This window comes from Agelaius phoeniceus, chromosome 13, assembly GCF_051311805.1.
Source record: "Agelaius phoeniceus isolate bAgePho1 chromosome 13, bAgePho1.hap1, whole genome shotgun sequence".
NCBI classification, from domain to species: domain Eukaryota; kingdom Metazoa; phylum Chordata; class Aves; order Passeriformes; family Icteridae; genus Agelaius; species Agelaius phoeniceus.
The window spans coordinates 841,627-868,431 of NC_135277.1; the positions used below are offsets into that span (position 1 = coordinate 841,627).

At 50.9% G+C, this 26,805-nt stretch overlaps 1 protein-coding gene across 2 annotated transcripts; it reads left to right on the forward strand.

The window, feature by feature from the left end:
- UACA (uveal autoantigen with coiled-coil domains and ankyrin repeats) lies at positions 1-26,805 on the forward strand. 2 transcript variants are annotated; one of them, XM_077185433.1, is made up of 19 exons: positions 1-149; positions 11,203-11,336; positions 11,830-11,918; positions 12,667-12,731; positions 12,986-13,043; positions 13,555-13,625; positions 13,732-13,838; positions 14,739-14,920; positions 15,355-15,392; positions 15,519-15,602; positions 16,134-16,241; positions 17,227-17,259; positions 17,768-17,866; positions 18,065-18,101; positions 18,950-19,002; positions 20,321-22,981; positions 23,508-23,660; positions 24,957-25,022; positions 25,108-26,805. In XM_077185433.1, exons 1-19 carry the CDS (start codon positions 93-95, stop codon positions 25,177-25,179), a joined length of 4,167 nt encoding a protein of 1,388 aa, XP_077041548.1. In that variant the 5' UTR covers positions 1-92; the 3' UTR covers positions 25,180-26,805. The 2 variants fall into 2 exon arrangements, with proteins under 2 accessions (XP_077041548.1, XP_077041546.1); XM_077185431.1 differs by lacking the exon at positions 17,227-17,259.

The window sequence follows — 26,805 nt, forward strand, 5'->3', positions numbered from 1 at the left end:
GCGGGGCGGGGCCGGCGCGTCCCGGCCGTGGCGGCGGCGGCGGGAGCGCGACGGGGCCGGTGCGGTGCGCGCCCCCCGCCCGCGGCCGCGCCATGAAGAGCCTCAAGTCCCGGCTGAAGAAGCACGAAGCCGTCATCGGGGGCAGCGCGGTGGGTGCCGGGGCACGGCCCCCGCCTGGCTGGGGGGTCCTGGGGTGCGGCAGGGCACGGAGATCCCGGCGGGGCAGAGCACGGGGAGGTCCCGTTTCCTGGGCTGGGGCAGAGCACGGGCGTCCCGGTATTTGGAGGGGCGGAGAACGAAGGGTCCGGTCCGGCTCTTGGGGCGCAGAGCTCGGGGGTCCCGGTATTTGGAGGGGCCGAGAACGAAGGGTCCGGCTCTCGGGGCACAGAGCCCGGAGCACGGAGGGGCAGAGCGCGGAGGATCCCGGCTCCCCCGGGGAACGGGGACTTCACGGGGAGCGGAGAGCTCGGGGAGCCGCGGTAACGCGGGGCAGGGAGAGCCCGGATCCGAGCTCGGGGCGCTGCTCGGGGCTGGAGGAGCGGGGCTGAGCGGCCCCGAGCCGCCCCCCGCCTCTCGCTCCGGTTCCCTGTGCCCGTCCGCTGCCTCCTGGCTCCAGCACAAATTAACAACTTTTTCCCCCAAAACCTTGGGGAGCCGGTGCGAGGCCGCCGCGGGGCACGGGCAGGAGCGGGTTCCGTGCTAGGAATTGATGTGGTGAAATCGGAGCGCTTCTGGTGGAGGAATTGCTCGGAAAGTGGGCAGGAAGCTGGTGAGCGTGCGGCTGTGATTGCCGGTCATCCCCTCTGGAATGCCGAGCCGAACCAGGCAGAACCTCTGGAAATGCACCTCTGTCCCTTCTCTCCGGCTGCCAAAATTTAGGCTGGTTTTAGCTGCCTTTAACCGGCTTTATCGGTCTTTATTTTCACTTCATTCATCCCCGCGGATGACTTTTGTTCGGGAAGGAGGTCTTTGTAAGTGGAGAAAGCCGTGTTTGGAAACTGTTGGCGCGGTAAATCATCTTTAATTGTGCCTGCCCGGTAAATGCTTCCCCATCCTGAGCCGTCCCTGTGCTCCTCTGCTGAGCTCGCCGCTGGCTCCGGGGAATAGCGGGACAGGGAGGTGAATACGAGGCGCTGGATTTTATCAGCCGTCCTTTGAGATAGTGGCTATCTGTAAAATCCTGCTCTGAGGATGTTACCTGGACAGAGCTCGTGGGGAGGAGCTGGAGCTGCTCCCCTGGCCGATGACAGCTCCCAGGATCCACGGAGCTCAGCGGTGATTCATGAGCCTGTTATGAGGATTTGTCATGCGTGGGCTGGCGCTGCTCTGTGTTCATTAGCTGTCCCGTACTTTAGAGCTGTTTGTTATTCTCAAATTAGCCCAGTAATTACATTCAAACAAAGACTGGCAGCACCTGTGTTTGGTTTTGAATAGACATGGAGATTTTTTCCTTCCAATAAACCCTCTCTTCAGAGGACATTTGAGCAGCCTTAATACCTTTGAGAGCTGAAGCTACTCTGAAATACACGAAGGGAAATTCCTTTCAGCGAGATCCTGTAAAAACAGGGATTTTTCTCCATAGTAAACTTACTTCCCCTGTTTATTACCTAGCTGGGTTGTGCGATCACTCCACCGTCTCCATCAAATAGCAGCAGCTTTTAATCTTCTCTGTGGGGGACAGACCTGTGCCGGTGTGTGGGATGAAGCTGGGCTCTGTTCTGCTGGGAAGGAGGGGAGGTGGGTGGGATCCCTGCCAGCGGCAGCTTCAGAGATCCCGTGTGAAAGGAGTGCACAAGAGCTGCCTCTTTGGGAAACCTCATCCCCCTCTCCTCTCCCCACCCAGCGCTGTTTCCTGCCGGGTGGAGAGAAACCCAATCCAGCCTGCTTTGGGGAGTTTTCCTCCAGGTGAACGTGGTAGTTACGTGCTTTCCGATGAGAATCGCTTTATTACTGATTTGTGATGGAGGGAAGCCACGAAAAGCAGCAGAAAGTAAAAACCACGTTGGTTATGACCGATTCCACGGTTATCCAGAACCTGAAAGTGGAATTACCTGGTTTTGTTAGCTCCAGCTGGCTGCTGGTGCTTGGAAAATCATCCGAGCAGCCTGCTCAGTGCTCTGCATAGTGAGACAAATGCCTGTCATTAGCAGGAGGGCAGGCTGGAAAGTTGGATGTGGGCTTCTGTGGGGCATGAAGGTCAGAGGAGGGGCCTCATCCACCAGCATTTACAGGAAAGATGTAATTAATGTACTCAATCCCACTGCTGTGCCTCTGTGATTCCAGAGTACATCCTGCCACCACAAACGTGTGTTTGGGACCTGGGTTGTGACAAGGAGATGTGTTCTTCAGCAGAGCTGGGGATTGTGTCTGTACCCACGAGATACTCACTGCTGGGTCTCTCTTGAGAGGCTGATTGAGGAAGGGTTGGTTTGTTGTTCTGCAAAACAAACCTCTCCTCTCTGGGCAGGCCTTGGCAAATGGACCTTCAGAGTTCTGACAGTGGCCTCTGCAGGGGAAAAGGCACCTGCTTATTGCTGTAACTCTGGGACAACAGCTGGGGAGGGCTCAGTCTCAGGTGTGATATCCCCTCAGCTGAGCCTGGAATTCAGGGAAGGAGCACCTGGAGTTAGTGGGAAGCCACCAGTGTGGTTGCTGGTGGTGCTCTGAGCAGAGCTGGAGCTGCAGCCCCAGGAGTGGGGTCCCCATGGTTCAGGGGGCACCTGGGGAGGTGGTGATGGGGCTCACCTGGGGGAGGTGGTGATGGGGATCACCTGGAGCAGGGGATGGGGATCACCTGGGGGAGGTGGTGATGGGGATCACCTGGGGGAGATGATGATGGGGATCACCTGGAGCAGGGGATGGGGATCACCTGCTGATGGTCCTCACCTGGAGCAGGGGATCAGATCCTGGGCAGATCCAAAGCCATGTGAAAACTCCTAGCAATCCTTCCTCCTCTGGGAAAAGTGGTGCCGGGTTTTGTTTAATTAAGAGAAACCAAACCTGCCGTATAATTAGCGGAAACCATTGTGCAAGGAACAAAGGGACACCTGAGCTCTTGCCCTGGCATAATGAGCTGTGATTATTAAATGAATATCTGAACAAGCTCTGGAGTCAGTGACAGCTGAGCTTGTTCAAGGCTGTGTCAACACTCCTTTCCCTGTGGATGCTGCCCAGCTCTGTTAAGTGGATGAGTTTTCCTCTGGGAAAGCAGGAGTGGAGCAGTGTGGGGTGACCCAATGCACATGAAACATCTGCTCCTGCCCTGTCAGCAGCAGAGAGGGCAGGTACCACCTCCTGCTCTGGGCTGACCCCTTTTGTCATGGGAATGAAGGATGCTGCTTGGGTTTGCTAATTCATCAGCAGCATCAGTGTTAGCAGTGATTTATAGCCCCAGTGTGCTGACAAATGCACATCAGTAACCAAAGGGGTGAAGTGAAAACCAGGTGCTTGATAACCTGATTTTAACCCTTTAAAGGTTCAAGATCATTTACAGAAGAAGATCCTGGTGCTGCTGGGGGCACAGGAGAGCTTGTACATGAACAAGACTCCTGTGGCACTGTGTCCCGACTCTGCCCTGTGCAAGGACACAGACCATTTGTCAGCCAGGCTGATCCCAGTGCCCTGACCCATCAGCAGAATTTTTCCAGTGCTGCTGCTGCTCCGGCTGGAGCAGCTCTGTCCTGTCCCCCCTCCCTGGGGCAGCCCGAGGTGACTTTGCCATGGCATCCTCAAGCACCCACAGCACTGTAATATTCCAATGTCATTCCTGGCCTGGCTGGGGTTGTTCCTTCAAGCGAGTTTGGTTCCAGGAAGCTTTATTCAGGCTCGTGCTAATGTGTTTGTTCTTGGAAAAAAAAAAAAATCTCTTTGTGATTCATTTGCATTTAGTTAAGTGGAATTAGAGCTTGTTTGTGGGGTGAAGCTGAAGCAACACAACTGGCAATTTGTGGTGCAGCAGAAGCTTTGTGGTGCAGCCTGTTTACAGGTGCATTGTAATTTTCAGGCTCCGTAGAAAGGAGAGTTAATGCTTTATCGCTTTGGAATGTAGCAATTAAAAATATTTAAAAGAGTGGAGGTTCAGTGCAGGCCTGGGAGTTCAGTATCCTGAGCTGATATGCAGACATAATTACACAGACAAGCTCTATGCTTATCTCTTTGGAGTTCACATGACCTTTTGTGTGGAAGCAACTTACGGAGTGCTTTGTCAGTATTTAAATATTAATGCTAGCAAGCACATGCTGGGACATCTGAGGCTGATCCTGTTTGCCTCGCTCACTGCTGGCTGACCGTGGCTGGGATTTGTTGCCTTCCCTGTGTGCTGGATGCAGCACTCACATCAGGTTTCATCCCCCCCGACACCTCCTGATGCTGTAATGAATGGCAGCACACAGATCAATGGGGCCGTGCCTGAGAGCTCAGAAATTCCAGCTAATGGAGTCCTGGGCAGGCAGGAGCTGTGCTGCTCCCACTGGCAGCTGGACTCTGACCCTGCTCCTGCTTCTCCCTGTTTAAAGGGGAAATATTTCCCCTGTGGGGTGAAGCCAGGCTGCAGCAGGGGCTCCCCTCTGTCCAGGTTAGGGGGTGTGATATTCCTGGTGTGTGTGAGTCTGGCCCCAGGTGCCAGGGGTGTCCTCAGCAGAGTTTGGAAATGCAGAGCCCCAGCAGCTCTGGTCACTTCTCTTGGTGTCCAAGTCAGGCTGTGCCTCAAGGCTGGCACTCGCAGGCTGTTTTATCAGTAAAGTGTTCTGGAGTTTTGTGTTGGCCATGAGATATGAGAAAGTTGTTTGAGAACAAAACTGGGACTGTTTTTAGTTCTTTGAGCTGGCTTTGCCTCCTGCAGGGATTGTAGGCAGAATCCTTTGGCACTTCCAGTGTGGCATCGGAGCTCTTGTGGCTGCTGCTGGTGGATTTTCCCCTGGCACAGCCTGGCAGAGAGAAACTGGCACTGCTGTGGGGGACCTCTCACTCCTTGCAGTGGGAAATGTTCATTTTGAGAGGATTTTTTGACCTAGAAGTCGATTTGAATTTTCTTTATTCTTAATAGATTGATCTTGATGGGACATGCTGACTTGGGAGGAACAGGGTAAAATCAGGGATGTTTATGAGGAGATGTAGCTGCCTGCTTTAAGCTGTTTGTTAGGACACTGTTACCTGCATTAATGACAGGCTGCAGTTACATTTAAACACACCAGGCACAGCTGTTCAGGTGAGTTTTTTTGACAGGAGTGTTTTCAGCACAATACCAGACCAGAGCAGGCCTAAGGGAGCTGCTGGTTTTTATCCCGTTTTGAACTAAGCCTTGCCCACTTTGTGGCATTCAATGGCTTTTTTATTCTGGAGGATTTTTGGTGAATGAGGTGGTAACACAAAGTGCTGCCTGTGGGAAGGTGCAGGGTGAAACAAGAGCCCTGTGTTCAGCCTGTGTCTGGTTTTCCCTTGCACAGACTAAACCCACATCTCACTCCTGCAGTCTGGCACTCCAAAGCCTTTACACGTGGGGACAGACGTGTCCTGGGAGGTAAGATATGCTTGTAAAACACAAAAGATGCCATTTCTGCTCACCCCAGTGGGGTTTAACCCAGTATGTGCAGTATTTTTTCAGACAGGTAAGCCAAATTCTTCAGGAGAGATGGGTTTGGTGAAGTGCCCTTGCACTGCAGGGGAAGCTGCACCTGGGGTACATTTTTAAAAGAAACATTTTTAAAAGCCAGTTTTCTGACCTAACTTACCTTTCATTCTGTCAGTGCAGTTTTAAAACAAACCAAAGCACTTCAAAAGCCTTTGTCACTTTGTGCCATGGAAAGGGCAGGGCGTGTCTGTCCCCACGTCGGGTTTGATGACAAATGTACTCTGCCCTCTGGAGAAAGAGCAGGGACTCCAAGCGTGCGGCCTGGGGGACGTGTGAGCCTGCCCTGGCTCTGAAAGGGGTGCTTTGGGTTGGATTCTGGCAGGAAATTCCTCCTTGGGAGGGAGTGAGGCCCCTGGATCCCTGGCAGTGCCCCAGGACACTGGGGCTGGCAGCACCTGGGACAGTGGGAGGTGTCCCTGCCGTGGCAGGGTGGGATGGAATGGGATTTAAATCCCTTCCAGCTGCTCCTGGGCTTCTGTGAAGGGCCACTGAGAGCCTGTGAGCTGTGCTGTGCTGGCAGTGTCCCCAGAGCTCTCTGCTCTCCTGTGGGCTTATGTCACCCACTAATGGCATTACAGGGGCTGTGTCCCTGCTGGGCTGTGCTGGGGACAGGATCAGCCTGGCCCCATGGTGGCAGGAGCTGGGCTCACTTTCACAGCTTTATCCCAGCTCGCTGTGAAGGGCTTAGGAGCTGCTTTGAGTCGCTGCTGGTATTTCTGGGCTGGCTTAGGTGACCTTAGAGCTCATCCAGTGCCACCCCTGCCATGGCAGGGACACCTCCCACTGTCCCAGGGTGCTCCAAACCCATCCAGCCTGGCCTTGGGCACTGCCAGGGATCCAGGGGCAGCCCCAGCTGATCTGGGCACCTGTGCCAGGGCCTGCCCACCCTGCCAGGGAGGAATTTCCTCCAAAGCCACCTAAAGCTCCTCTTTTCCTGTGGGAGGCCATTGCCCCTTGTGCTGTCCCTCCATGCTCTGAAGTTTTACAGTGTCTTAGCAGAGGGTGTGGAGGATGCTCAAAGCTCACCTGGACCTGAGGAGTACCTGGGGAAGTCCATTCTTTCAGCTCAGGAGGTTTGTCACTGGCTGAGAGCTGGGAGGGCCCATGGAGCAGGGGGTCTGTGTTCTGTCTCTGCTCTGGTGTCTGTCTGCAGCAACCAGGCTGCTTCTGGTGCCAGCCCAGCAGGGAGGTGGGCTGCTCTTCTCTGTGGAGACACAGAGCTAGGCTGGGCTTAGGAAAACAGGTGTGTTAACACAGACTGGGCAATGTCAGCCTTGGCCAGGCATCTGTGGGGTGGAGGGGGATGTAGCACCTCCAGAGATCTGCACTGCTGGGGTCTGATGATGTTCCTGGTCTTAATTTTGGGAAAAAAAGTCTGAATTAGGCTATGCACTTCAGGTACTGTAAAGAGCATGTTGGAGTTGGTGCCTTTGAGCTCTCTGGGTTGAGCTGCCTTGGAGAAGGTTTAATCCCTGGGGTTTGTGCTTCCTGAAGCTGCTCGGTGCTGATGGAGCATGGAAGCTGCTCTGTGCCTGGCTGGAGCTGGGCAGGGCTGGGGAGTGTGGTTTAGCAATCCTAAATCTCGTGGTCAGGGCTGTCTCAGGAGGATCTGCAGCACAAAGGGGCTGCAGGGTGAGTGCGGCTCAGGAGACACGAGGAATGTCTGCAGGCAGATGAGATGGACACAAGGAAAGCCTTTGGGATGAACACCTGGAAGCCACAGTCTTACCTACATTTCTCACCAAACTGATTTTGGTCAAGTGGGGCTTTTCTGTCCCTGCCACTTGGGAGGTGTATTTATTCTCCCCCCCAAAATATCCATTTTTAGCTTGAGGAGACAGACTTGGTTGTGGTCAGAAGACAGCACAGTCACTGCACTTTTTTGGAGTGGCCTTGTCACATGGATGCTAATTGCAGAGAGGTCTTGGATCCTTCTTTGGGGAATGGTGGTGCTGTGGGGTAAAGGCTGGTGCCCACACTGGGGACCAGGGGACAGTTCACAACTTACTGGCAAAGAGAGAATTTGCCCAAATCAGCGATTGATTTAAAAATTCTCTGCTGAGAAGATCCATTTATTGGGTTATTTGCAGCCTCTGGAGTGTGTCCTCCAGGGTGAGTCTAAGTGGTTTTCCTGGCCCTGGACCAGGTTTCTCTCCTGCAGACAAAACAGTGCATTGCTTGTCTTGTTGACCTACTCCTCTAAATATGGCACTTGGGAGATCTCCATTTAAATTTAAAACTTGTGAAAGGGGATTCTCCATCTCCCTCCTGTTAATCATTGTGCTGTCTGTTTAATGTTTTCACAGCCTCTGTGACTCCTCTCGTTTCACATGTTGGGAGACAGACTGGCAGCAGCAGTAAGCTGAAACCAGGTTTTATTCAGAAAGGGTTTCAGTGCTGTAAAAGGAGAATTTTTTTGAAGCAGAGGCATGTGTGTTTTCTAATTTAAAATGGGTTACATTTCTGTCAAAATAGGATCAGGCATTCCATCTGCTCGGCGGTTGGAGCTGTCTGAAGTCTGAGCCCGAGTCTGGTTCTTGCGGCTTTGTGGCGCGGCGGAACGGGGAAGGAATTACTGCTGGGAGTATTTCAGTCCTGCTGTGTTATTAGCGGTGCTGAGCACGACCTTCCCCCGTGTGGGTGCCCGGTGGCCGTGAGGAGGAGCGTGTTTGTCATTTCTGAAGAGCGCTTGCCTGCCTGTCTGCGGGGCTGGGACGTGCCTGGCCCCTGAGCTCACTGCCCGCACCGTGACTCAGGGCACGGGCACGCCGGGAATGTATTAATAGCTATTGCTTTCTATCGCCTGCCTATCAAGTAGTGCCTTATCAGAAAATAGATCGGGCTGCTGAGGCTGCCTGCGTGTTGTTTACAGCCCCTGGGCTCCGGGCACTATTTCCCTGAGCGCCCTCCGTCCGTCCGTCTGTCCGGCGCTGAGCGCGGCTCTGGGCAGCGCACGCTCCTGCGAGTGTCCCAGAGTGATGAAGGCTGAGGATGATGCTGAGGATGGGGAGAGCACCCTCGGGGAGCCGAGCTAAGTGAGGATGGAGCAGGAGGAGCCGCGGGCGGCGCAGGGCAGCGCTTCCTCGCCGTGAGCTGCGCTGCGGATGCGGCCGGGCCGGCGGCTCCTGGCAGCTCGAGTTCAGCATGATTTGTTGGTTCTCTTGTGCAGCCAAGGACACAGTAGGTATCTGGGAGCTCTAGCTGGGGTTTCGTACCCTGGCAGGAATTTACAAAAATTGCTGCAAAATGTGAAAGCTTGGGTTGTGCAAATGGGGTGGAGTAGTTCTGTTTAATTGATGAGTGTTGTATCTCCTTAGCAACTCCTCCTGCGAGGAATCTTCCCTAAATGATAAATGTGTTTGTTAAATATGTAATGATTTAGGCGTGGAATGGTTTGGGTTGGAAGGGATCTTAGAGCTCATCCCATTCCACAACCTGCCATGGCAGGGACACTTTCCACCATCCCAGGCTGCTCCAATGTCCAGCCTGGCCTTGGGCACTGCCAGGGATCCAGGGGCAGCCCCAGCTGCTCTGGGCACCTGTGCCAGGGCCTGCCCACCCTGCCAGGGAGGAATGCCTTCCCAATATCCCATCCATCCCTGCCCTCTGGCAGTGAGAATGATTCCCTGTGTCCTGTCCCACCATCCCCTTTTAAACTTAGTGCACCATAGGCTGTGGGTACAAATGACTGAAGTGTTGGTTTTTTTTAAGTAATGCTTCTGTTAATCAGAACTTTTATGCAATGGGAGCAGGGACTGGCTGGGGGGGATTTGGGAGGACTTTCTGTCCATTTGGCTGAGCTGTGCTGGGAGGTATCAGCTGCCGAGGTACAACCCAGCAATCCCAGCACCCAAGGTGAGATCTCTGTCCCGTAGGGATGGGAAGGCGCCAGGAGAATTTCAGGAGCACAGCGTGTGATGCTGTGCTCGCACAGTCTCCAGGGTGTTTGACACGAAAAGCTGAGCCTTGCACGAGGAGGTGGCTTTGCAGGGCAGCCTGTCCCAGCTGGGGAGGGACATGGCACTGTGATGTCACCAGAGCAGTGACTTCTCAGGCCAGGCTGCCTTGGCCTTCAGGCTAATGGATGTGTAAATTGATTGATGAGTCAGTGCTGCACCTCAGCCCCGCAGCACTGGTGCTAATTTCATTAGTGCTCTATTTTTATTACTCCTGTCACTTCTAGCAGGGCCGGACTGAGTTAGCTGCTGCTAAGCCTTCATGATTACAGTAATCTTGTTTATTGTGGGAAAGCAGGGTGAAGATTATCACCCAGAGTCGTTAGGGCTGGAAGGGCCCTCTGGAGATGCTCCAGGCCAGCCCCAGCATGGGCAGGCTCACCTGGAGCAGGTGACACAGGCAGGACGTGGCCAGGTGGGGTGGGGATGTCTCCAGAGAGGGAGAATCCAGGGCTCTGACCCCTCTGTGGAAAGAAGTTCTCCCTCATGCTGAGATGGAAATTCTTGTGGTTTAGTTTCTGGCCATTGCTTCTTGTCCTGGGTACCACTGAACAGTGTGGAATTGTCCTCTGCCACCTCTTGGAGATATTTGTGTGGATTGATGGGATCCCCTCTGTCTGCTCTGATCATGAGTGCAGCACCCTTTTACAAATCACTGCAGGTGCAGGTGGTGATTTTGGGGTTGTTCTCTTTTGTGTGCTCTCTTTTACTTAAACAAACCCTGGGCTGGGGTTACCTGCTTTAATGTTCTTCATGTTGTGAGGAATTTCTGACCCGCAGTGAAAAGTAACTTCATGCACCCACAGGCTGCTTGTGTCTCACCCTTACCTGCAAAGTCTTTTGCTGTGCAGAGTTAGATTTGAATGTTATATTCCTATTTTGAGTAAAATACTCCTTTGGAAGCCTTGTTCTTCCCTTAAAAGCTCCTTGGATATCAGTGTCCAGCATGGATGTGAGGTTTCTGTCCCAGAGCAGTTTCCTGAAAAGCCCAGAGCCATTCACAGGGATGGTTTGGCAGGGAAGAGAACAAGCTCTGCGTTTTGGGATGGGAGGCTTGGCCTGGGGCCTGAAATTCTAAGTTTGAAGTAAACAAGAGAGGAGTGAGTGGGGGGTGAGGGCTGTCTGGGGCTGGATGGAGGTGGTCTATTTATAACTGGCTTGGGCTTTCTCTGCCCTCCACGGTGCTTTGGAAACCGCAGGCAATTCCAAACCATCAATGTTGAATCTCTTCCTTCTGCAGCTCAGTAGCTGTTCTTCCCTTGGCCATCACACTTAGCTAATTCATGACCCACTGAACAGTGTGGCACAGCCAGGAAAAGCCATGTCCTGGGGTGTGTTTTTAGTGCATCCATTTGTTGTCGGAACGTGACAAACTGAAACAGGATGAGGAAAACCAAAGAAATTTGATCCTAAGGGTCTCCTTTAGGACCAAAGTGGCTTACCCAGGCTGTCCCAGAGCTCTGCACGCCAACAACAGTGACAGGGATGTTGCACAAATAGTTCCAAACATCCTGGTGGGTGAAGCACTGTTTGTAAACTAGTTTTGGATTTTGTTGTGGCTCAGCCCCGGTGGATCCTGGTGCTCCATAAACTCACATCTGTGCTTCTGTCCCCCAGCTGAACCCGGACTGGAGCAAGTATGATGACAGGTTAATGAAAGCAGCTGAGAGGGGCGATGTGGAGAAGGTTTCATCCATCCTGGCCAAGAAGGGGGTCAGCCCCACAAAGCTGGACGTGGAGGGGAGATCCGCGTAAGTGACCTCCAGAGCTGGGGAATGCTGCTGGGGGCTGCTGAAAATCATACTCCTGCTCTAGAGTATGGAAATCATACTCCTGCTGCTCTAGAGACCTTCTTGGGTGCAGAAATCTGGGTAATACCTCATCTGAATCTAGCTCCACCAAGCTGGCTGGAAAGGGAAACTCCCAAACAATCTTCACTTCCAGTGGAGATAGATGAGTGTTTAAAGGCTTGCCCTTGCCAGGTTTGAGTATAGAGGGAAGCTGACACCCCACTGGTATTTCACCTGCTTCACTGATCCAGGTAAATAATGATTGTTTCTCAGGAAATTTGCCTTGTTCCTTGAAGTAATATTTGCAGAACCCTTAGGTCTGGATGCTGTCCAGAGCTGGCCCCTGTAGCACTTCCCTGCTGCTTTGCTTTTCCTGGCCAATATTGCCATTCTCATGTACAAATCAGCTGTGCTTAAGCAAGGTCTTTTCTCTCTTTTTTTTTTTTTTTTTAAGATTCCATGTTGTAGCATCAAAGGGAAACCTGGATTGCTTGAACACCATCCTGGTGCACGGAGTTGATATCACAGCCACTGATGCTGCAGGTGGGTTCCCCACAGGCCCTGAAGGGGCAGCCTGAAAATGCTCCCAGCTGGGTTTCATGCTGAAATTAAGTTAAGCTGGACCACAGGATAGCTCTTCCTTCTTTCTGAAGCTGGCAAAAAACGAATTATTTGTGTGGCGTGTTGCTGGTCTTGAGGAAACTGGCCTGTCATGGAATTCATGAATGCAGCAGAACTTCGGGAATGTGGGTTTGTGCTGCTGTAATTGTGTTTATAATGTGCTCCAGACTCACTGATGAGATCAGCATTTCTGGGTGAGAGCAACAGGATAAGAGCAGTTTTAAATGAACTCAAGGTGAGGACCCTGTGGAATGTTGTGGGAGGTGTTCGTGTGCCCAGCTGAGCCTCAGGGGCTCAGAACCTTCCAGATATCCTTGCGTGGTAGCAGAGTTTGTCTTATGGAAGAGACAGTTAAAAACAGGTGCTAATTTTCAGGTTATTACTCAGAATTTATTAGGTTTAATATGAAGCTGAGAATAAGAAAGTTTACAGAGATAACTTGGCCTCCTCCTATGGGAGAATTGATTTTTTTAACTCCTTGTGCAGAGTCAGATGCAGCATTTTGAGATTAATTTCACAGATGAACTGTAACAAAGTGAGGTGTAGAGGGGAGATGTCTCAGCACACATCTGCAGGGACTGGCACACAGGAACTGTTGGGTCTGAAATGCTGGGAATACTCCTCAGGAATTCACTGGCCCAAACCCTGAGCTGCTGTTCTCTGTTTTCAGGCAGAAACGCCCTGCATTTGGCTGCCAAGTATGGCCATGCTTTGTGCTTGCAGAAGCTCTTGCAGGTACTGAAAATACAGCTTGTCTCTTACAGCTCTTATATTGAGGGGGGAAAGGTGGCTTTACATACACTGGTTCAAAACTGGGATGTGTGATTTCTTTCTCAATCAGATTCTTTTTAAAAAATAAGAGTCATGGGGGAAAGACCTTTTCATGTTAAATACCAGGTTGGGACTGAAAGAATGCTAAAATAAATACACCTGATGTTGTAAATGCAGTCTGGATTCTGATTGATAACTGGGATTATTTATTTCAACAGTACAATTGTCCAACAGAGAATGTGGATCTCCAGGGAAGAACTGCTCTTCATGATGCAGGTGAAGGGCTTGGCTTTGCTGGTAACTGTATGGAAACGAAGATTTAATTAATGCATTTACTTCCAGATGGGCTGAATCCTTCTCTTTTAATTTTGATGGCTGTAGTAGGAGAGAGTGTTTTATATTGCCATGACATTTGTCCTCAATAATGAACATTAACAGTGTTACAGGGCTTGGAGGTCTGAGGTGAAGTTGGGTAAAACGTTCAAGCACCACGAGCAGAGATTCAGGGCAGTGCTGGGGTGGGTGAAGAGTCTTTGCTCTGGGTTTCCTGCAGCCTCCCTGTGCTGCAGTGTCTGGCACAGCAGTGTTTGGTTGCTGTGGGTGGTTTCCTGCAGCCTCGCTGTGCTGCACAGCAGTGTCTGATTGCTGTGGGTGGTGTGAGAGCCGAGCCCTGCAGCCCGGCTGTGGGCATTTTGTGAAACACACACACCCCCAGGGCTGTGCCTGGGCCCTCCCCAGGCTGCTGTCCCTGCCCCGTGTCACCTCCCTGTGTCCTCTCTGTCCCCAGCCATGTCCGACTGCTCCGCCAGCATCCAGCTGCTCTGCGACCACGGCGCCGCCGTCAACTCCAAGGACGGGGTAAGGGGCTGCCTCCCCCTCCTCCTGCTCCTCCCTGCTGCACACAGGGAGCTGCTGGCCCCCTCTGGCTCCTCCCTGCCCTCACGCTGTCCCCTGTGTCCCCCAGGACGGGAGGACACCGCTGGTGCTGGCCACCCAGATGTGTCGCCCCGCGGTGTGCCAGCTGCTCATAGACAGGGGGGCCGACCTCAATGCCAGGGACAAGCAGAGCAGGTAAGGCCTGCAGGGCACTGCTGGGCTCCTGCTGGCACCTGGGGCAGGGCTGCCCCTTGGCACAATGGGTGGCTCTGGTGGGGGAAGGCTGTGCCTTGGCAGAATGGGTGGGCTCAGTCTGGGGGAGGAGAACCTGAGAGTCAGTTCACAAGTGGATCTGCCAATTCAACACCTGGCCTTTTTTCCTGCTCCTGCTGGCATCCAAAATATTCCCAGGCTTGTTCTTGCCAGCAGGGAACCTGCACTTGGTTCTTTAAAGGGTTTTTCTGTCCTAAGCAGCCTTTGGGATCAACGTGCGCAACAGGCCATGGCAGAAGTGGTGCTCTGGCAAGAAGTCCTGAGTCCAGTGGAGCTCCCAAGGGACCTTGAGCTGTTTATTCCTGGGCTCTGTTTGTAGCTGCTGCTTTTGCCTGTGATTTCTTGGAGAATTGCTCCATGACACGAGGCTGCTGTGGGACAAAGCCTGGCTACTCACACTGCACGTCCTGCAGCTGGGGAGTGTTTGGGGAGCTCTGCCAGGGCTGCACTCCAGGGCTCCCAGGCACCCCCTCTCCAAACCTTGTCTAAACTCCTTGCCTGGTGTTTGTTGTGTCTGTTGAGATTTGTATCTGGTAGAGGAAACCAAAGTCATGGGAGTTCTCCAAACACTGGGTGGCTTTCAAAGGCAGCCAGTCTATGCTGGTTTTGTAGAAATACTGTTATTATGGTGGGTTTGTTTGCTTTTGCACAAATATTTAAACATTTCCGAGTGACTTTGGAAAGCTGTTTCCTGTGTGGGCAGAGGGAAGGTGCCTTGGCTGAGGTTTCTGAGGTCAGACATGTTTGTACCAGGGCTGGCTCTGTGAGTGATGCTCTGTGGGGTCCCCGGGTCTCTCAACGCCCTCTCTCTCCCCATGCCAGGACTGCCCTAATGTTAGGCTGTGAATATGGCTGCAAGGATGCCGTGGAGGTGTTGCTCAGGAATGGTGCTGATGTTGGTTTGACTGATGGCCTTGGCCATGACTGTGCTTACTATGCCAGGATTGGGGACAATATTGACATTTTGGCTTTAATAAAAGCTGCCGTTGAGGACTCCAGCAGAGGTAGGAGGAACCTACAGCACCTTCCTTGGGGTGTGGGATTGTGTCCCTGCGGCTTCAGGGGCTGTTTGGGAGGGCAGCTGTGGTCCTTTGGCCACAAAGGTCATGATCTGCCTGTTTGGGAGGGGAAGGACAGTTGTTGGGGTTGTGTGGTTTTAGCAAAGCTTTTAAGAGGGTTGCAGGCTCTGGTGCCTCGAGGGTTTAACAGTATTGATCATGGGAGTTATTTACCCTTATTTATAGAAATAAATAGCCTTTATTTTATAGAAAACCTTGAGGATGTTTCCATGTTTGATTAGTTGGGGGTGTGGTGAGCTATTTTTTGAAGTGCCCTCCCAGGGTGGAAGGGGGATGGAATTAGCTGGATGTGTCACGTTGCTGCATGAATCTGAACAAAATGCCTTTTGTAACTCCCTGTTTTTGTGATGCCTTTTTAGGAAGAGACAGCATCAAGAGAGGGCAGGCTGAGCAAAAGGTACTTGGTGAAGCCATTTGTCAGTGAGGGGTTGAGAGGGGACCATTTGTGGGGCGACCCCTGTCCCAGTGGGAAGTGGGGAGGTGGGATGGCATCTGAAGGAATGCTCTGCTGCTGCACTGACAGGTCTCCAGTGTGTCCCAGAAGTGGGGCCGGGGCTATGGAGCACAGGAGGAGCTCCAGCTGTTCCAGAAGGAGCCCAGCACTCAGGTGGGTGGGCAGGGAGGGTGAGCCACAGGCACTAAGGCAGGCTGGGCTGCAGGACTGAGCACTAATGATCCCCTCAGCAAAGGTCGGGTACTGCTGCTTGCTTGAAGCCTAATTGCATGATGTGCAGTGTGGCAGTTATGCAGATGAGCTGTAAACTTTTTTCAGGGAAAAACTGCACCTTTTTTGGGTGATAAATAGTTGGAAGTGTCCCTGTCTTAAGCTTTCCTACCTCTTAACCTTCTGCCTCTGCAGTAAAATCAGTCACAAACGAGGAAGATTTATTTTTTTTACATTTTCAGGAGATGTATGTTTGTGTCATACTAAAAATAATCTGTGTCACAATTGTCCCACTAACCAGCATTCATTTTCCCATCTCATTCCCTTGTCATTGCAGTTTCAAAAGGCTAGGCAGGGCTTGGAGTGCTCAGTAGCTGTTAAATCTGCTGGCTCAGAGTCTTTACCTTTGCCAATGTGTGTGTAGTGTGGGGAGGTCTTCATCTTTGTTTTTAAATGCCATATTTGACTTTGAAGGACTTGGAGCTGGAAAACCAAGATTTGAAGGATCGAATGAGGGAAGTGCAGGAGGAGCAGAGGATGCTGCTGGACAGAATCAGTGGGCTACAGCTGCAGCTCACTGAGGTAAACCAAGGCTTGGAATGCCTGCCTGGGAAGCTGGGACAGCCCCCTGGTGCTGACAGGAAGGCCCAGGGGTTAGGATGGGGTCTGCACTGCTTTCCTGGGAATCACTGCAATGTGTGTGTCCCCATTGGCTGCTGGAAGAGCCTTTGGTCCTGTAGTTACACCTGAATTGTGAGGAGGCTGCTGCCATGTGCTTCCCTGACACCCAGAAATTGGGGCAGCAGCATTTGTGGCTCTGTCCCCCAGCAATGGGCTGCTCTGGAGTGCTGCAATTTGGAGAACTGAGCTTCATCTGTCCATTAAATGTAGGTGGTGTGTGGCAGGGCTCTGTCATCAGCTGACTTTTCAGCTGTTACTACAAGTGCAAGCACAGAGAAAAAAAATAAATTCTTGAATTGGCAAGAAAACAAAGCCAAAGGTTTCCAACAAAAGTTTCTCACCCAAATTTTAAACGTTGATTTAAAAACATTTCCCTCCTTTTGGAGGTCTAAGTGTGACCTGTAGAACGACAACATAAAGAGGATTTTTTGTTGGTTTTTTGCTTTGTGGAGGCTGTTTCTTTGCTGTATTTTTTAGAGGTACATTTATGCAGCCCCCCCTAAATGCAGCCCATGGATAGAAAGAATATTTCTTAGTGCAGTCAGTGGCTTGTCTGAACTCCTGTTTTAAGAATTGCCTTTATAAAATGAACTTCTTAATAGTCACTTCCCCAAATCAGCAAACTTCTTCTAAAAAGCTGTAGTTGACTGCCTCAGTAGTGTCTGAGCTGGGAAACAGGAGATATTCCATTTCTCAGACATTGCTCTGTCAGACACCCTCAACCCCTAGCTAGAGAAATAAAATCAGAGCAATAAAGCTGGATGGAAATTGGAAGGGCAGCATTAGAAGCTGGGGTGGATTTGTCAGCTGATGAACTGTGTGTGAGCCCCTTAAGCATCATTGAGAAAATCATTTGGGGGGGATTTTTTTTTTGTCATTTTTGCAGGAGCAAATGTTTGCAGATGATCTTGAGAATGAGGTAGGATGTGTCACCTGCAGGTGTAACAGCACTGGGGAGCAGGGGAAGCAGCTCTCTCTTTTATTTCCTCTGCAGTTTTAAATGCACTATTTAAAAGCTACCTAAAAATGCCAAGTGAAGCATCTACTGGATCAGTTTGTGCAGCTGCACAGCATTTCTGTAACTACAAATAATTATCCTTCCCACGGCTCCTTTAAAGCTCACTTAGGATCTTGAGCACACTGATAATATTAAGCATCTCTGTAGTGACTTTCAGTAATGCAAGACTAACAAATATGATTTAATTAAACAGTAGCAGGTTATGTTGGTGCATATTCTTGACTCATTCTTCAAGACTCCTCCTGTAGAGGAGCAGTCTTGAAGAAGAACTCCAGAAGCAAAAAATTAGAGATTCTTTCGGTGCTGATCTTGGTTGAAGTTCTGTCTAAACTCTTCAAAATGTTCCTTGAGGTCTTACAACCCTGTCCATTCTTGTGGCTTTGGCTATGTGGCACTCCTTCTCTTTCAGAAAGATGAGTTGAAGAAAATCCTGACTACCAAGGAAAAGCAGCAGGAAGAAAGTTTAAGGACTATTGAAGCTCTCAAAGCTAAACTCAAGTATTATGAAGTATGTTGAGTGATTTGAAATGGGATATAGCAATTGATATTTACAGTAGGAAGTACTTCAGCATGTTAAATTGCTGAAACTGTTGAATGGTTATCTCATTGCAAAAGCTTTCCCTGCCCCTTCACCCTAGTTTAACACAGAGCAGAAATGTGAAGTGAATTTTCAGCCTGACTTTTGTTTCTTGCCCTTTGATTTTAGGGTGACTCTGCGGGGTCTGGAGGTAACTTTGGAACCAGTGAGTACAGTTAATTGTTGAGGCTTGCTGTGCATGATGGGGCGTTGGAATGCAGGGATCAAAGGGGGTTTTTGGTCATCTCTTGCTGTTGCTGGTCTGAAATGCAGCCAAGCCTCGTGCCCAGCCCCGCGAGCAGAGCTGTGTTTGCAGGAGCTGCCAGCAGCTCCATCTCCCAGGATGGAGAGTGCCTGGCCTTGGGACATGTGCTGGGGACCCTGCTGTGCCCTCTGCTCACAGGAACAGCCAGCTGGGCAGGGTCCATGCCCCCAGAGGAGCTGCCCTGTCCGTCCCTGCAGGCTGAGCAGTGCCTGCCTGGCTGGGGAGCAGCAGCTGTGTCCGTGTCCGAGCTGGAGTGGAACAGCTCTGCCTTCAGCACAGCACTGGGCTCCCACTCGTGTGAGGAATGAACCCTTCCCAGCCTCCTGCATGCAGCCCAGCTGCAGACCTGCCTGGTCCTTGTGTAACACAAGGGCTCTTGACAGATTAAATGGTATTTGGAGTGCTTGGCTGCCTGGCAGGAGGAGTCCTGGATGGGGAGTGCAGGGGATGCTCTCCCTGCTGAGGTCAGTGCAGACATGAGCTGGGCGAGCTGCCAGCCCTGACCCTGGTGCAGGACAGAGCCCAGCCTGGCAAAGCACTTCTGTCCTCCTCCTTAGGAGGGCTTTGGCCAGGCTTCCCCTGGGGATTCATTAAGTAGAAGTTGTTTTAATAACAAGTACTTAAACACCAGCCTTCAGCCTGGCGTGACCCCAGTGACCAGAATAAAGCTGGGCAGGAAAATCAGTGTTCTTGTGATTGTGTTCCTGTTTTTAACCAGAGCCTAAACACTGTTTGCTTTGAAAATCCAGGAAAAGAAGATTTATTACTTAAACAAGGCCAAGCATTTGCAGTGGAATCCCAGGTAATAAATATTTTTCCACTGGAAAGAACTCTGAGGTAGTCATGCTGAGAAAGCTAAACGTGCTTATAAAAGTGTGTTTATTGAGCATTGCTTCTGAGCACACGGTTTTGGGGAATTCTTGCTTTTCTGTGTTTATTTTTTACTGCGGGTGCCCTCTAGAGTCCTGTCTGTGACAGGCTGGAAATGCAGGGAGCTCCTAGGTCTGTCCTGAGCTCTCCTAAATGTGTTTTACAAAGCCACTCTGTAAACTGGGGGCTCATCTCCATAATATTTTTCTAATTTATTAATCTATTATAATAATATAATAATAGAATTATAATAAAATAATATAATATACAGATTATTTCCTTTTCCTGCCTGCTATATAATAATTCCCTGACAGTTCTGTTTGATAGCTATCAATTTTTTAAAGCAACAATTTGTATATAAACAAGGTCCAGCAGACCCTTGGCGGTGGAATGAGGTGGGCTTTAAGGTCCCTTCCAACCCAAACCCTTCCAGAATTCTGAGTGACTGCATTCCTCAGTCTTCTCAGCAAGAAGGGTCTGGTAGCCATGGCATTCTCTGCTCTGATTCCTCATAAAATTATTTCCACACACTTGAGGGATGGGGGCAATATCTTAATAAATTAAATTTGTTCTAGCAGAGGAGTGATTAAATATGAATGCAGAACAAGGGAAGTGGAATTGATGCATTATACCTGCTCCTCTAGGTTTAGATGGGATAGTGGGAAGGAATTGTTCCCTGGGAGGGTGGGGAGGGGCTGGGATGGAATTCCCAGAGCAGCTGTGGCTGCCCCTGGATCCCTGGCAGTGTCCAAGGCGGGGTTGCACAGGGTTTGGAGCAGCCTGGGACAGTGGAAGGGTCCCTGCCATGGTAGGGGTGGCACTGGATGGGATTTAAGGTCCCTTCCAACCCAAACCAGTCCATGATTGGGGAGCAGTAATGCAGAACTATATTTGAGATTTTTGCTGTTAAAAGCCAAAATACCTGTTTTCCAATAGGGGCAAGAATAACTTACTATTAAAAAAAAAAAAAATCTCTTGTACTAGTGATGCTCAGATCAGCTGGATTTTAGTCAGCTCCTGTGCCCCAGAGAGTGGCAGCTCCCATTGCCCCAGAGAGTGGCAGCTCCCATTGCCCCAGAGAGTGGCAGCTCCCATTGCCCCAGAGAGTGGCAGCTCCCGTGCCCCAGAGAGTGGCAGCTCCCATGCCCCAGAGAGTGGCAGCTCCCATGCCCCAAAGAATAAGCAATAAACACATGTATGTGGCCTGTCAGAGTTGTGAACTTGTATTTTTTGTGCCGATTTCCCTTCAGTCGCGGTCTATGCTGAGGCCCCTGGAGCTGTCCCTGCCTAGCCAGTCGCCCAGCTCCGAGAAGGAGACTTTGAAGAAGGAGCTGGAGAGCCTGAGGAGCTGCTTTGGTGCAGCCAAGGAGGAGATCAGCAAGCTGCAGAGGGAGCTGGCCCTGAAGGCCTCGGAGTGCAGAGCTCTGGCCTCAGAGTGCGAGAGGAGCAAGGCAGAGTCTGACAGCCAGGTCAGGCAGCTGGAGGACGCCCTGAAGGACGTGCAGAAGAGGATGTTCGACTCCGAGGGCAAGGTGAAGCAGATGCAGAGCCACTTCCTGGCTCTCAAGGAGCACCTGGCCAGCGAGGTGGCCTCGGGGAGCAGCAAGGCGACGGAGGAGCTGAAGGAGCAGCTCCGGGAGATGAAGGCCAAGTATGAGGGAGCCTCTGCCGAGGTGGGGAAACTGAGGAACCAGATCAAGCAGAACGAATTGCTGGTGGCAGAGTTCCGGAGGGACGAGGGCAGGCTGGTGGAGGAAAACAAAAGGTTGCAGAAGGAGCTTGTGAAGTTGGAGATGGAGCGAGACAAAAGGGGCAGGAATGTCACGGAGTTGGAAGGGCAGCTCAGAGAGACGGCGGCCAAGCTGGCCCAGTCTGTGAGCGCAGAGCAGTTTGAGAACATGAAGGGTTTGCTGTCAAACGAGGTGAACGAGAAGGCAAGGAGGTTAGCAGAGGTGGAGGGGGAGCGGGAGAAGCTGCAGGCAGAGCTGGTGCTATTACAGAGGGAGTCTGAGAGTCAGAGAGCTCAGCTGGCACAGCATGTGAAGGCAGAGGAGCACGAGCAGATGAGGAGTGGGTTTGAGCAGAGGGAAGAGGAGCTGGGGAAGGCAATTTCTGAGCTATCACAGAAGAATGAGACTCTGCAGAAGGAACTTGAAAGATTGCAGGCTGATAACAAGGTGCTGAAGCAGCAAGTCCAAATGCTAAAAACTGAAATTAAAAGCCAGAATGTGCCTTTAAAAATTCATGAGGAGTTGAAGAAAGCAAACGATCTGGCTGTGGGTGACCTGACAAAAAAGCTTTTTGAAATAACAAAGAAGTACAATGAAAGCAAAGCAGAAGCTGAAAAGTTGCTGGCAGAGAAGAACAACTTAAATGAGAATATCAGCCACTTGCAAGCTGTGTACCTGTCTCCAGAGCAGCACAAGAAAGAGCTGGAAGCTTTAAAATCTAATGGGATTGAGCTTGAGAAGCAGCTTGCTGAGCTTCAGAAGAAATATGATGAGGAGCAGGCAAAAGTGGGCAAACTGGTGGCTGAGAACACAGGCTTGAGGGAGACCCTGAGGGATCAGTATGTGCTGGCCACCACGCACGAGGAGGTTAAAACTGTCCTCAACAGCACCCTGGAAAAGACCAATGGGGAGCTGTCAGACCTGAAGGGCAAAATTGGAGAGATAAAGCAGGAGTTCCTGAGGGTAAACGAAGAAAACGGAGCTTTAAAAAACAAGGTGAAACTCTTACAGAACCAATTAAAAACGGAGTATATCAGTTTAAAGGATCATGAAGCCACGGTAAATACTTTAAATAAAAGCGTGCGAGAGCTGCAGGAGAGCAATGCTGCCGTTAGGGCTGAGCACCAGAGGGGGCAAGATGAAATCTTGCAGTTGCAGGCAGAAATCGAAGCCCAGAAGAAGGAACTGGACACAATCCAAGAGTGCATCAAGCTGAAATACGCCCCGGTGGCCTCCTTTGAGGCCAGAGAGCAGAGCCTGGAGGGCACGGTGAAGGAGCTGAGGGCGCAGCTGCAGGAGCAGCAGCAGAGGTGCAGGGGCAGCGAGGAGGAGGCGCGGAGGTGCAGAGAGGAGAGCGAGCAGCTCAGGAGCGGGCTCCTGTCCATCCAGAGCGACCTGCAGCACAACTACGTGCTGGCAGAGAAATGCCACCAGCTGGAGAGGCTGTGCGCCAGCAGCATGGAGGAGCTCAGGCAGCAGCTGAGGGCCCTGCTGAGGAAGCACACGGGAGAGGAGGGGCAGCAGGAGGGAGCCGTGGCCCAAGAGGCGCCGTCAGAGCGGCTGCAGGCACTGAGGGAGGCCCTGGGCCGCACCGTGGAGGAGCTGCAGCAGGCCCTGAGCAGCAAGGAGGAGCGATACCACAAGGAAACGCTCAGAGTTGGAGAGCTGCAGCAGGAGCTGGCCCAGCTGAAGGAGTGCTCGGTGCCTCTGGTGGAATACACCCAGCTGAAGGAAGGGCTGGAGGGAGAAATCGCGGCCATCAAGCGCGGCCTGGAGGAAAAGGAGGCGGAAACACAGGCCAAGAGCCAGGAGGTGCTGAGGCTGCAGGAGGAGCTGCGGCGGAGCCAGCAGGCCCTGGCAGAGCTGCAGAGCCAGGAGGTGGTGGCCGTGGCAGAGTACAGCTCCATGAAGGCTGACCTGGAGGCCCAGGTGAGCAGCATGGCCGGCCACCTGGCCAGCATGAGCCACAAGTACGAGCAGGCCTGCGAGGAGGCCCTGCAGGCCAGGAGGAGTGAGCTGTCCCTCAAGGACGAGAAGGAGCTGCTCCAGCTCAGGAGCTGCAGCATCGAGCAGGAGATCAAGGACCAGAAGGAGAGGTGTGACAAATCACTGACAACCATTATTGACCTGCAGAAGAGGATCCAGGAGTCTGCAAAGCAGGTGGAAGCCAAGGACAACAAGGTGAGATCTGGGTTTGTGCTCCTGATGCTCTCAGCTCAGCATTCAGCTCCTGAGGTGCTCCAGCGCCACTTTGTGCTGAGCATTAGGAGCCCAGGGTTGGCCCAAAGCCCTGATTTTACATCATGCAAAGTTTTTCCAGTCCCTTATATGTTCTGGACATCCTGTAGTGTTTAAATTCTGTTAAAGCTTCAGACTTCTGGGGATATCGGCTCCTCCTTCCTCTGGAGCTGTGTTTGTTGGGCATCTCTGGCTTGCCTTCTAAAGGTTCACTGTTATTCCTAGAAGTTAGACCTGGAATGTCCTTAGATCCTGCCTTTTTCAGTCTCTTATGTCACTGTACCTGCCACACCCCAGTGCCAGGGAGCACAATGGGAACCAGCATGTCAGCAAAGCAAAGTCCTCTCTCTGCAAGCTGGGACAAAGAGCCTTCAGTGCTTGCTGGGCTTCATCAGACTCGAAAGAATGTTAAAGAGCAGTTTGCAGTGAGACATCCTTAAATGGTGTTTTCTGTGTTTTTATTTTACAGATAACAGAGCTGCTGAACGATGTGGAGCGGTTAAAGCAGGCTCTCAACGGCTTGTCCCAGCTGACATACACCACTGGGATCCCCTCCAAGAGGCACAACCAGCAGGTGGAACTGCTCCAGAGCCAAGTGAAAACACTCCAGCAGCAGCTGGCTGTAAGTGCTCACACAAGGTGTTGTCTGACGTGCAGTAGCATTGCTTAATTCCCTGTGTAAACAGGGAAATGTGGATGTGCCTGCTGGAGCAGGGGGTGGGACAGCAACCTCACACTTCACAAGTACACTATCCATTGTTTGCTTGGGCTTTTGCCCCTGAGTTCTGCTTCTCTGTAATTTTTTTTTCTGCTTTCCTCTTCAGTTTGAGTTGCAACACTTGACAGCTTCTCCAGATAAAAAGGATATAAGCAGAGTGGGAGATTCTGTGCTTATGTGATACTCTATTATAATCCTGCCAAGACCATTTCTGAATGCAGGCTCAGCTTTAGTCATTTCTTACAACCATATATATTTTTTTTCACCTTGGAAGGCTGAGGTGGTAATTTCTTAATGGCTTTGAGTTGTGTTCCTCTGCCTGCAAGCCCTGGGTGTGTTGTTTGTCATGAAGCACTGACAGAGCAGGGGACACAGCCTGAGTGCTGGGATTTTGTGCACACCTCTGTGGCCTCAGTAAAGCTCATTATTAAAGCTGTGTCTGGGCAAAGTGAGTTCTGCTCCTGCTCAGGTTCACAAATACATCTATCAGAGTATTTGCAGGGCTGATTCTTGTGAGGGAAAGTGTTCTAAAAAGGGTGGTTTTAACCAAATAGCTGATGCTGTGATGAAGGCAGTGTGCAGGGCTGTCACTATTGTATTGGGGATGGCTGAATGAAGCAACGTGACTCAGATGTTTCTAGAAGGTAAAAGCTGAGTTTATTAGACTCACATTCTTTTTGTAGATAGTTCTGAGAAGGGTAGACTTGATTGGTCTTCAACTAACACTCCTTACACTGTTGGTTAATTAGGGACAACACTTTTCTCGCAAACATCTTACAAGTTCAAAATACTAACTGTAGGATTGTTTTAATTATTTTTTTGAGTTTTCTCAAAACTTCCCAGAGGAATGGCTGGGAAAGTTTTTCTGACTTTCTTTCTGACCAGACTCTCAACCACCACCACCACAATGGGCCAGGAGCTGGGCTCTGATTGTCCTTTCCAGCTCAGGATATTCTGTGATTATCCTTTCCAGCTCAGGATATTCTGTGATTACCCTTTCCAGCTCAGGATATTCTGTGATTATTCTCCCAGCAGAAGAGCAGCCACTTTTTTTCCTTCATTAGTGGAAGGGATAAAACCTGAACCTGCAAATTCAGCTGTGGTTGGTGTGGCAGTGCCCACAGCCGGGTGCACAGGGGTGGAAGGGGCGGAGGCTGAGGGTGTGAGGAGCTCACCTGGTGTCCCTGTTGTCCCCCGTAGGACGCCGCCCGGCAGCACCAGGAGGTGGTGGCAGTGTACAGGACACACCTGCTCAGCGCTGTCCAGGTGAGGCTGCAGGATCCCTGCCCTGGGGCAGGTGGGTGGTGCCCAGGGGGGTGTCAGTGTTGGTGACGGGTGTTTGCCTCTGCAGGGTCACATGGATGAAGATGTGCAGGCTGCCCTGCTGCAGATCATCCGCATGAGGCAGGGCCTGGTGTGCTGAGTGCTGCTGCTGCTGTGCCTGGGCAGTGAGACCTGCAGGGCCCTCGTGCTGATACTGAATCAGTGGTGGTGGTAAAGCTGCACTCACAGCCTCCCAATACCACACAATTCTCAAAGCTGAAGCGTTTTCTCCTCATCTAACACTAAACCAGGGCTGTGGCGTTTCAGGCCCGGCGCTTTTTTAATGAGATGGATAAAAGGTATACAGCATCTTTTAAAACTGTCAAAATGATGACATAGAGGTTAAATTATTTTAATGTCTGATTGACCACTTGCTAAAGCAGGACCTATACCCAGAAGCTCCAGTTGATCCTTGAACTTGAACTCTCATGGGATGGTTAAAAATAAACTGTGCAGAGCAGTGTGGCTGAGTGTTGTAGCTGTGGATGTCCCTTAATGATTAAGAGAAAGTGGCTCATTTGTCACACTGGCTGAGCAGGATGTGCTGTGACACACACACAGGAAGGTGTTTTGCTGTCTCTTGTAACTTGGCTGGCCAAGTTATATTTAATATATAAGCTTAAGATTTAGTGCCTTCGCTTCTACAAGACTTAAAAAAATCAGGTTTTCCATCCAAACACTAACACTCCCTGCCCCTAAAGTGTTCTTGAATGCTTCAGCCCTGACTCCTGCAGGCTGGAGTAGCCTGGTTTGGGGAGCAGCAGTGCCATGGTCCTGCTGCTGCTGCTGCACCATTTCATTCCTCACCAGGGTGGGACTGAGCAGCTCCGTGGGGCAGCTCAGGTACTGCATTTTCAAACACCACCTCGTGGAAGTCTGAGCTGTAAATGATGTGCTTTAATCTTATTTATGGGGGAAGATGTCAGTAGTGAGGATTAATGGAAGGAGAATTTTTAATTGCTGGAATCTCCCCATGAAACAAGGCTTCATTTTTAACTGAAGGATGGTTTCCATAAGGAAGTTTTATGAAAAAGAAAAAAAAAACAAACCATGAAATTTGTTACTGTTCAAGGGAAGTCTTTGAAAAATGAGCCTGTTAAGGAACAGGGCTGTTTAAATTGAGCACCAGTGAGTGCTGACCTCAGTCTGCTTTTTAAAAGCCTTTGCTGATAACCACCAAGGGGGAATGTGGCATCCTGATGCAGAAAAGCCAAACTCCCTCTCCATGTTCCTGAAAAATGAGGGTTGAAGTCAGAGTTCCCTGCTTTGTGCTGTTTGGGCTCCCCCAGCTGCCCCTCCAGGCCTTGAGCTCCTTTTTTTACACTAGAGTTGTGTTTATCCCCTTTTATTTTCTCCCTTTTTGGGCAGAGTCTTGTAGGATTGAAGAGGCCACGTGGAGGCTCCAGACAGTGATGGATGTGCAGGGCAGTTTTTATATAGAAATACCCTTAATATATTTACTAAATATGTGTCTGTAGTAAAACAGATCTGCTGCTGCTTTCCTTTAGTTTCTTAGAGGACTATTACAGAAAACATCTCAGAGTAAAGAGTTACTTTTTAGCCAAATTCTTTTATGATTGCATTACTTGAAACTTATTGGAGAGGATTTGTTTTGTTGTACTAACTGACCTATTTTGATACTGTGTTTCCTTATCCAGGGAGTTCTAGGTATGTTTTTCTAAATCTCTCTCATATTACAACATCAATAAAATGGTTTCTTCTTTTT

Excerpts from the sequence above, each read along its gene's own strand:
- UACA (XM_077185433.1), top strand. The coding sequence starts at position 93 with ATGAAGAGCCTCAAGTCCCGGCTGAAGAAGCACGAAGCCGTCATCGGG. Across the intron at positions 13,044-13,554 it reads AACTGCTCTTCATGATGCAG|CCATGTCCGACTGCTCCGCC; the intron begins GTGAAGGGCTTG and ends CTCTGTCCCCAG. Across the intron at positions 13,839-14,738 it reads GCCAGGGACAAGCAGAGCAG|GACTGCCCTAATGTTAGGCT; the intron begins GTAAGGCCTGCA and ends TCCCCATGCCAG.